General features: G+C 33.1%; 1 protein-coding gene across 1 annotated transcript; it reads left to right on the top strand.

Annotated features, from left to right (window-relative positions):
• Positions 1-2378: 2378 nt before the first annotated feature.
• LOC129317402 (uncharacterized) lies at positions 2379-5536 on the top strand. The gene is given in 5 exon segments (XM_054961731.1): positions 2379-2535; positions 2538-3596; positions 3704-3952; positions 4045-5130; positions 5238-5536. Coding segments are annotated over 5 exon segments (2850 nt in total).
• The last annotated feature ends 6027 nt before the right edge of the window (positions 5537-11563 follow it).

The raw sequence follows: 11563 nt of genomic DNA, 5'->3' as shown, positions 1-11563 counted from the left end.
TTTTTAAACAAAAGAGTATAAGTTAACTTTGTTTATGATCAACCGCTGTTATAGGCCATCATTATTAACAACTAACAATCATCACTATTGACAATTGTTTTAACTCTAAAATTATTTTTAAATTAACATAATCAAATAAATTTTCATTTTATTTTGTTTTGAAATATAATTTTTAAAAATTAGTTTACAAAATAATTTTTAAAAACTAAAAACGAGATGAAAACATAACAAGCCCTAAATTATATAAATGCTAAAAAATATATTTTTAAAAGGTATGAAAGGAGCAAGAAAAGAAATAGAAAAAATGATATAAAAATTCCTCCAAAATATGCAAATAAAAAAGAAGAACTCCTTCTATTTTCATATATAAGAGAATAAAATTGTATTACACAATTTAATAAAGTTAGTTAACTATAATAATTTTATTTAAAAATAAAAAATTGAACCAAAATATCCTGTATTAAGTAACATAATTATATATTAATTGTTTTTTGTTAATGTAAATTATGAGGGATGATTTAAAAAATATATAATAAATGGTTGTTAGAATGAATTATTTTACTTATAAAAACATATAAGCCAAAATTTATAGTTTATCTGACAATAAAAAACGGACGAGGGAGTACTGCAAATTGAGGTAATTATTTTGAAATTTTTATGGCCTTTTCTAACATAATTTATTTTGTAAAATTACGTATTGCCCAAAAGAATCCGCCCAGCTCGACCTCCTTCTGCAATGGAGCACCATCGACTTGGCCAACTTTGTCTTCTTCCTTGATAGCAGCATTCTACTCATGGACTACTTCTGCTTCTTCTCGAGTTTATCCCTGTACATTTTAGTCAGAAATTTCATTATACTCTCAACCTAGATGAATTAAATGAAAATCATGAATGAATCAATAGATCACAAACCGTTCATAAACCAATCACCAACAATCATAAAATCAAATAAAATGCATCAGGAAACACAAAATATAAACTGAATCTAAATCTAAATATGAATTGGAGCACGAATCATTGGAACAACAAAAAGAAGGAGGGTACAGCAAGAGGAGGAGGAAGACGACGACGTTCGCACTCGCAAAGAAGAGGACCTTTGAACTTGGATCTGCAAAAGAGAAGAGGGTCTGCAAGCGACATTCAAGTTGAGCCGACGACAGAGAGATATGAAACTAGTGAACCTTCACACCTTCAAATCTAAACACTGCTGCCATAGAAGACTGAATTGGCTGGCACTTCGTCGCAGAAAATCACCAAGCTAGGGGATTCTTTTGGGCAATACGGTAATTTTATGAAAAAAAATTATGTCAGAAATGTGCCCTTGGATTTCATAATAATTAACTTATCACGATATTTTTTTTATCATTTATATATTTTTAAAAGATTTTTGTGTCATTTTTTCAAAGAAATAAAAAAAATCAGGAAAATGAAAAAAAAGAGCAAAAGTGCAAAACTAAAGCAAAGTTCGATTCAGGGCACTTTTGTCTCTTGTAATATTGCCCTACATTTTCTTTGTTGCAAGATTTTATTAGTGTGTTTGCATTGAATAATTAATAAAAAATTATAATTGTTTGTTTTATTTAACCATTGTCAGAAAAAATATTTATTATTTAAATTAAAATAGTCATGAATATTTATAATACTTGAATTTCAATGAATTAAAAATTTACATAAAAAAAATTATAACTGCTAATTCTATTTTAGTCATTTATTAGAAGAAAAATTGTTATTGTGTTAAATTAAAGTAGCCTGACATTTACTTTTTTTGGACACGAGATGTTACTTTTATTTTTAATTTTGAATTGGAGGCATTTTAGTTATTTCATCAAAATTATTTATGCTAGAAAAGTCTCAAAGATTTGAGAAGAATTATGACACCATTTTTATTTGCATATTTTTGAAGGTTTTCCTGTTATTTTCTCTTAAAAGTAAAGTTGGATTCAGGGCACTTTTGCCGCACATAGTATTGTCCTTGATTTGCACTGGTGATGAAAGCCAGGTTGTGTGTGGTTATTAGTAATCTCTTATAGTATTGTCCTAAATTTTCTATGTTGCAAGATTGTAATATTAGTGTGTTCGAATTTAATAACTGATGATTCCTGATTTTTCTATCTTCCCTTAAAAAAAGTAAAACACATGTAATAAATTAAACAAACTTCCCAATTTCCACTCTCACCATTGCAATTCACACTAAATATAGCATCTGCTAAAATATGCAGACTTGCAAACTCTCTTTCCAATCTTTTCTCACCCAAATCACAAAAATTTTCCGTCATTTTCCCCTCAGAAAAATTCAACCCAACATGCCAAGAAGTCAAATCTGATCGATATCACATCAAATCAATAATCTGAGAATTAATTGAACGAACAACAACAACATGCCTGCAAGCAAGCTAAGGAAGGCCCTTGGTGCAGTAAAAGATCAAACAAGCTTAAGTCTCGCCAAGGTAACAAATGCAGCAAATCTTGAAGTTGTCATCCTCAAAGCCACCACGCATGATGAGATTCCCATTGAAGATCGTTTCGTTAATGAAATTGTGGTCTCGTATCATCCAACAAGCTTTATGCAGCAGCATGTGCTCAATCCATTGGCAAACGCATTGGTAAAACCAGAAACTGGGTTGTTGCGTTGAAATCTCTCATGATCATCCTCAGAATCTTTCAAGATGGTGATCCTTATTTCCCCAGAGAAGTCTTGCATGCAATGAAACGTGGCTCAAGAATCCTAAATCTCTCAGGATTCAGAGACGATTCGAGTTCGAGTCCATGGGAATACACTGCTTTTGTCAGATTAATGGCTTTGTACCTTGATGAACGCTTGGATTGCTTCTTAACAGGAAAGCTTCAAAGAAGAATCACATTCAAGAATCAAAGTCCTTTCAAGAATCATCATCACAAGATGTTTAATGATACTGTGGGAATCAAAGACATGAAACCAGCAATGTTGCTTGACAAGATTACTTATTGGCAACGCTTGTTGGATAGAGCTATAGGAACAAGACCAACTGGGGAAGCTAAAAAAAATCGTTTAGTTCAAATCTCTCTATACGCTGTCGTTCAGGAGACTTTTGATCTCTATAGAGATATCTCTGATGGGCTTGCTGTTATTCTTGATAGCTTCTTCAAATTACCATACAAGTCATGTCTCTCTGCATTTCAAGCTTGTGTGAAATCTTGCAAGCAGTTTGATGAGTTAGGTGATTTTTATTCATTTTGCTTAAGCATTAGGGTTGGTAGGAGCAGTGAGTATCCTAAAGTTCAGAAGATATCAGAAGAACTCATGGAAACATTACAAGAGTTCTTAAGAGACCAAGCTACAACTAACACTAACATTAATGTCAGTGGTTATAATCATCATCATCATTCTAAATCTTCTTCTTCTTCTTCTGCTTCACAATACTTACCACTCTCAAAACACTTGCTGGTTTCTGCATTAAGGGAAAGTCCAGGTATTCATTATGAGAGATATGGGACACCAGAGCGTTACTTTGAGACAGAATCTGAACATGGATCATCTCATTGCACATCATTAGAGGATTTAATGATTGCTACCGATGCTGGAACGTTGACACCAAGGAGGTTTGAGATAGATTATGGTGATGATGATCAAGTTGAGAAGCAATCAAGAATAATAATGATGATGATGATACATCTAGTTCTTATGAGTCTTGTTCAAACCATTCTTACCCTATTGATCAAGCAGCTTGGTCTTGTTTAGACCTTGTGAGTCTTGATGAGGTGCAAAACGAAGGAGAAAAAGAAAAGCGAGCAAATAATAATTCATCCCAAGATTGTTGGGAGCTAGTTTTGGCAGAGACAACAAGTACTACAACAGAGAAAGAGAAGTTTGATCAACCTAATTCAGTCCCACATCATCACTACAATCCTTTTCTGGAACTTGATGATGCAACTGTTTCTCCTTGTATCACTACTACAGATCAACGACAGACAAGTTTGATTGATATGTTTGATGGGGAAGAACTTGGGTTACAAGCAATGGTTTGAAACCAACTTTCACTGCTCAAGGTTCTAATTTTGAAACAGATTTGACATCAATTTTTGGTGACTTGAATTTGAACACTACTTCATGTGCAATGCCAACAAGCTTTAGTTCACAAGATCTTGCAGAGAATAATAACATGGCTTTGGTACCAGCTTTTCAAGAAAAAAATAATCTTCCTCCTGAGATGAATAATTCTGCTTCATTGTTTCAATCTCAAGGTTCATTTAAGATTGGTTCAACGTCACCTTTTGAGGGATATAATTCATATCAAATGAGTGCAACACAAACATTGAATTCTCATGATTCTTCATCTCTGACAAGCATTAATGCATCAACTTTTACTTCTCAAGGTTCTTTCAAGACTGATTCAGCATCATCATCAACTGCTTCTTCTCAAGGCTATGAGTTATATCAAACAAGCATGGCACCAACTTTTAATTCACAATGTTCATTTAAGATTAGTTCAACATATCAGACGAGTACAAGACCAACTTTCAATTCTCAAAGTTCATTCAAGTTTGGTTCATCAACATCAACTTCTCAAAGCCATGATTCATATCAAACCAGTGCAGAACCAACAATTGCTTCTCAAAGTTCATTCAAGCTTAGTTCAACATCACCTTATGGCACAGAACCAACCTTCAACTCTCACAGTTCCTTCAAGAGTAATAGTTCAGCATCAAGTTTTCATGACCACGATTCATATCAAACGAGTACGACACCACCGTTGAATTCTCAGAATTCCTTTAAGATCAGTTCAGAATCCACTTCTCAAAGTCACGAGTCTTATCATTCAAGCATTGCACCTACCTTTTATGGCCATAATTCACATCAAACAAGCTTGGAGTCAACTTTTCAAGGTCATAATTCCTATCAGGCAAGCATTGAACAATCTTTCCAAAGATATACTTCTTACCAGGCAAGCATGGAACCGACTTTTTATACCCACATAAATTCCAACCAAGTGAGCATAGAACCAACTTTTCAAGCCAATAATTCATTTCAGACAAGCAATAGACCAGTTTTTCATGGTCATACTTCATCTCAAAGTAATACAGAATCAACTTTTCTGGGTTATAATTCATATCTGACAAGCACAAAACCACCCTTTTATGGAAATAATCCATGTCAGATTAGAAAAGAACCAGCTCTTCTTACCCATAATATATATCAGACCAGCACAACACCAAGTCCTACATTTAGAGGACAAAACAGTTATTGCCAATGGTAGAAGCAACGCCAACCATTGTTGCTAATAACCCTAATAACGAAGCTCTGGTTCAATCAACCTTTTGGGAGCAAAACTTCCAAAACACAATGGCTGAACCAACATTTCGTGCAGACATTTCTAATGGGCCTTTATTAGAAGCATCAAAGGAAGATGATCCTTTTGGATCATCATGGCCAAGTTCTTTGACCAGGAATGAGGATGATGCCATCAACAAATCATCAATGCAGAAACTAAGTTTAGAGCAACAGAAGCAGATCTGGTTGGAGCAACAAAAAAGGATCATTGAAAAGCATTTGAATTGAATTTGTAGAAATTTATGTGATAGTATTAATAAATATGATTATGTTTATGAATCTAATTTGATTAGCTTTCTCCTTTGGTTCGCTTTCCTTTGCGTCTTGTTTATGTTATGATTCTTTCTTTCCCTTTTCACTACAAAAGAAATTGGCAACATTAATGAAATTACACAAAATTTGCTTAAAAAATATTCCCTCACTAATTCTATAACTGTGACAAAATCATCAATATATAATGGAGTTTTTCGTTATTGATCCATTGAAAAATATTTAATGGACAACCTACTCTACTTTTTGACATAAATTGATTCCCTCATTAAAATTTTTGGGGCTATATCCCTAAGCAATTTTTTTTATGAGTAAAATCACCATTTCATCAAAGACCTACCATTTTCTCCATTATTTGGTAGCGTGGAATAATTGTGGGGGCCACATATAGTAATAGCAAGATATTCTAATTCATTTTGACCATTTGACATGAGCTAAAGGGGCTGAAAATGGTGGTGGCAAGAACCGGACCTAATTTTAACAATGAAATAGAGGCAAAAATTGGTCAAAATGCCTTGTTGTCATTGCATGTAGGTCCTACAATTATTCCATGTTATTAGATAACCAAAAAGATGACAGATCTTTTATGAATGTATGATTTTGCTCCTGAAAAAAATTATTTAGAGGATATTGCCTTATGTACAAGGTAAAAATTTAGGGAGAAATGATTATTTAACCCATATTTATATTATAAGTTAAATTATGATATATTTAAATTATAATTTAATAATTTCATCATTTTCAACATATGTAAAACCTCATGAGATATTGATCCGAAATTTTGATTGAACAGTTAAGAGGCCAATGAGATGAATCATGAATCCATAACTTGATGATGAGCCAGTAAATCCGACCAACCAAGTGGGTTAACTTGTTTACCAGTAAAAAGGTGGAACAATCAGAGATAGAAGAAAAGCCGAGATGCCAATGACCAAAGGATGAAGAAATGGGAAGAGATAATCAACATGAAGAAATGGAAGCATCAAAAGGTAAAAGAACAAAAAGAAATATTCAAAACAAAAAAAAATAGAAGCAAAAATAAGAAGTTGTTAGCCCAATTTTTGACAATCATTTTAAAAAAAAAAACGGTGTCATGCTTTCAACAAAGAAATGTCATATTGGAATGGTACAAATTGAACTTTTGAAAATGATTTTTCAAGAAGAACCGCATCAACCCTTCTCACATATAGCGAGTTGCTTAACTTTCATGAAGAAAATTTGACTATTAAGCAAGATCAATCATTCTTGGGTACAGCCAGTTATATGCGAGATTTCATTCTATACGTGACTAATCATTTTAACTAGTTGTCAAAACTTCTCAAAAAGAATCCACCATCTTATAATAGTATAGGTCAAACAAAAGTAGTTCATTACTTTAAACTAATTACTTAATATTTAGGGATGGGAATATATTAGGTCCTTATTACGGGCCTACACCCTGATTTATTTCAAGCCCAATCTAACTTATTTATTAAATAGGCTTAGGCCAGGTTTAGGCCTTTAATTAGACTTATTTAGTTAAATAGGACAGGCCTAGTTTTTTAAGGCATAGTTCACAAGCTCAATATGTCGACCTATTTACACACACACTATATATTATGTAATATATCACACATACATTAATTTCACCATTTGATTTTTAATCAATCTATTCTTTTTATTTCTAGTCATACTTTTAATTATATTAGACTCTATATATTGATTTTAATGTTAATGTTATTTTATTATTGTATTATATTGTAGTTGATTAGTCATTTTAATTATTATATATTGTAATTGATAAATCAGGTTATATATTTATGAGTTAAGGTCTAATTTTGCTGTTGTACGTATTTTTAAGGAGCGCTTCGCACCCTCTACTTTTAAGTGAGATAATTTTACCTCTGAACTATTTTTCCAGAACCAAAAACCCCTTCCGTTAATGAACCATTAACTCTACCATTATATGCTGACGTGGCATGTGTATGGACCCATGCAGAATAACAAGTAAGACTCTAACCATCTCCTTTAGTACTCATTTGCTCTTGAACTCTTTTCAAGAGCGCTAAGTACCTTAAAGTATTTTTTCAAGAGCACTAAGTATCTTAAAGTCTTGTTAAAATAAAATTTAATAAATATTATTAAAATATTAAATATTTTCATATTTAATAATTTAAATATTATTATTTAAAACATTACACCACCCAATTTTATATTTTAATATTTTTAATATTTTGCAATTTTGTATTAAAAATGAAGGGAATGAACCTCCAAATTAACAAAGGAATTTTTTCTTCTCGTTTCTTCATTTTTTCTTGTTAAGTAACTTTTTCATAGTATATTAATGGAATAAGTGATATCTTTCAAACAAATATTTTTGTTGTCATTTTGTTAGTCCTGATTGTCACATTTTTAATTTTAAAAACATTACACGATCCAATTTAATATTTTAATATTTTTAATATTTTATAATTTTGTATTTAAAATGATGGGAATAAACCTCCAAATTAATGAAGGAATTTTTTCTTCTCACTTCTCTATTTTTTCTTGTTAAGTAACTTTTTGTAGCATATTAATAAAATAAGTGATATCTTTTAAATAAAAATTTTTGTTATTATTTTGTTAGTCATGATTGTCATATTTTCAATTTTACTCCTAACACTGCAACGTATAAAAAGCATTAAATTTGGGCAGTGTAATATTGTAGAGGAAGATTCTTAGTTGACTAAAAAAAATTAAGGAACTTAACCAATATTAAAAATATAAGTAAGTTCTGACACGTACAAAAAGTGTAACAATTTGGACATTGTCTTGAAAAGAACATTGAAGAACAATATATAAAAAATAGAAAGTTATCTAATGCTAGTTTGAGTTGTTAATATTTAAAAAGTGATTTATAAATTTTGAATGAATATTTATAAATAATAATATTTAAATTATTAAATATGAAAATATTTAATATTTTGGTAATTTCTATTAAATTTTGCTTTAATAAGACTTCAAGGTACTCAATGCTCATAAAAAAAGATTTTAGAATGCTCAGCGCTCTTTAAAAAAGAGTTCAGGGGTAAATTAGTATGAAAAAGGTCAGAGTTTTACCCATCACTGTGCGTGGGCCCCACGCATTGCTACGTCAGCATATAACAGCAAAGCTAATGGTTCATTTTGCTCCTCAAAAAAATAGTTTAGGGATAAAATTGCTCTACTTAAGAGTATAGGGTGTCCAGTGTAACATCCCGAGTTTTAATTCCCTGAATAATTAAACCTAATTAGGGTAATTAAGTAAGTTGAAGTGGTGTATGGCTAGAGAGGTCTAATAATCATATTTGATGGTATTTCAGTCCTAGTTGTGGGTCCGGTATCGAGGCAGGCCACCTGAGCATCAAAAGGAGAAAAAAAAGGAAGAGTTGATGTTGCTATGTCATACGTCGCGGTGTGGAGATCGTCCGCCGCAGCGCACAGACGTTTTTGAACGAGGGAGGACCTCTCTGTGCCATGCATTGTGGAGCATTGTGTGTCCGCTACAGTACATGGCTATTTTCTGCAGCTTATTAGATGCGAAATGAGACAGAAATAGAGAGAAAGAAAAAAAGAAACGGAAAGGCGCGCCAATGCTCTACTAGGGTTTACTTGTGGATGACATTGAGAGTATTTTGAAGTTTACAAACACTCAAGGTAAGTATCGCACTCATTAATCTCCTCATTTCTTCCACCTTTATGAGTTTATAGTTAGGGTTTGATAGTGGAAGTAAAATTTCGGTCCATATAGGTTATGGGTCTGAATTTGTTGACTCAAATGGAGTTAATGGGGGTAGATTAGAGTATCTAAACTTAGGTATAATGAGTTTTGGTGTCTTGGGTTGTTGGGCACCATTAATCCAAAAATCTCATTTATTATGGGTGGTTGAAAGTCTGTGATGCCATTAATGGAGATTTAATGACTCATTAATGCTATTGGGGGCTAAAGGTAATTATTAAACTCAATGGATAGGCTCCAACTCTTGTAAAGTGAATGTTGAGCAATTTAGAAGTAGAGATTGAGGGTTCAAATGTTTGAGTTGGTTATGTTGATGGAATTCAACTTAGTTGATTGTAGTTTTGGCTCTTGGTCACCTATTAGATTTGAAATTCAAGCTTGGAAGCTGGTTGATTGAGGGATAAACCTTTGACCTCTCAAAGGTTTGAGGGAACCGGAGGAAACTCTACTTTAGGTAGTTATATGTTAATTGATTATTAATTGGTTATTAAATGTGAATTGTGAATGTTACATGTATGGGATTGATTTTTGAAGAAAAACTATATATTAGTTTCAATGAGTGCATGAAAAAGCTATTTTTGGCTTGAAAATGCAAAATGCGAAGTCAAGAGGATTTTAACTATGAATATGCTTAGGTTTTTGGAAAATGAATGTGATGATGTGTAGAGGTATTTGTGTGTTAATGAGAAATGAATTTTGAGAAATGATGAGAATACACACTTGGGTAGCGTATGGTCGTGGGCCCAACGTAATTGTTGTAATAATGAGTATATGAAAGCAAAAAAGTGAAAACAAGTGAGCATTGATTATGGCATGATCAGTGGCGAGAGTTCACCTAAGTATTGGGAGTAGAGAAAATCCATATAGTATTTAGGCTGCCTTCCGGTGCACGGGGGTATAGCCTTGTCTCATAGTTTGTTGAGGAACTGTCCCATAGTTTATCGAGGTACTAGAATCTAGCTATCTCCACCGGTTCAATGAGGAAAATAGCTTAGGGTATGAGACACCCTATGATCTTTAGCCGGGTCACACCTCATGATTGGTGAGCTTGGGTAGTCCAGTCACACGGACGAAGACCTAGTCAGTGTTATAGCCCACGGTTTCAATTGAGGAAATAAGGAGGATATAAGGTTGGTTGATCATTGCTTAAGTAAATATATGATGTGTCACACGTGTTAAGTGGTGGCAAGTCGCATGAGTATGGGTCATGTCACATATATGAGAATATGGTGACAATGCACCTAGTTATGAGAGTTAAAGAAGTTATTTAATGATAAATGACAAGATATGTTATATGCCAGCATGTTTTACATACTTGATTTCCTTATGCATGTATTTGGTTTATAATTAATATATAACTGCATAGGGTAGGTTTAACCTTGGTTTCTGAGTGGCTAGACTCACCCCTTTCATCTAACATTTTTTAGGCTCTAGCTCTGGTGTTGAGAGGGAGAAGGCTAAAGAGGTGGGGAATTAGCACATTCCTACTGTATGCCTCTAGTTTAGATTTAATTATGTAATAACATATGAATTTCCAATTCTAGGATGCATGCAAACATACTTGCACTATTTTGTTGTTGGAAATGTTAGATTTATATTTTGGGCCCTTAGTCTTTGTGTATGTTGATAAATATATATATATATATATATATGTTTATAGGGCTAAAATACTAGTGCAAGTGTAGAAACAATGATTTGAACATATTTTGAATGATTTGGGCAAGATGCAATGACAAATTACCTCCTCCTCTTTTTTGGTAAAATAGGGTTGAGGAGTGAATTTTTGTTATACTGATGTTTCAGTGCTTGTGATGTGTTGTATTGATAGTCCTAAGTCTATTGGACATGGTCCAAGTGTTAGAAAAAGCTTTTGGCACATGTTGAGGGTTTTAGACACCTATTTGGTGTTGAAGTTGTGAAAAGTGGTTGAAATGTGTTTGGGTGTCCAACTTCCTAATGTGACTTGTTTTGGAAGTGAAACCTGGGCCATTAGTTAGTTCATGTAAAGAGCTTTTCGTAGACGCCTAGATCATGTCATTCGGACGTTGGACAGAGAATTGGGGCAAGTCGGAAGTTTGCTCGATTCTGTTGTCAAATGACAGCAAAATTAGTAGAAATTTCTTGCAACACGCCATGGCGCATGGCACTTGAGCCGTGGAGCATGGCACAAAGAGCAACACGCCACGGTGCAGTGTGCACAAGCCGCGATGCATTGCCTTATATCACAGCACATGTGTTGTTTTTCAACC

Source organism: Prosopis cineraria, unplaced genomic scaffold, assembly GCF_029017545.1.
Source record: "Prosopis cineraria cultivar Desert tree isolate PC_DT_omini unplaced genomic scaffold, ASM2901754v1 PC8, whole genome shotgun sequence".
Classification (NCBI taxonomy): Eukaryota; Viridiplantae; Streptophyta; class Magnoliopsida; order Fabales; family Fabaceae; genus Prosopis; species Prosopis cineraria.
The sequence above is the reverse complement of the archived record's forward strand: the minus strand, read 5'-3'. Positions and strand labels throughout refer to the sequence as shown.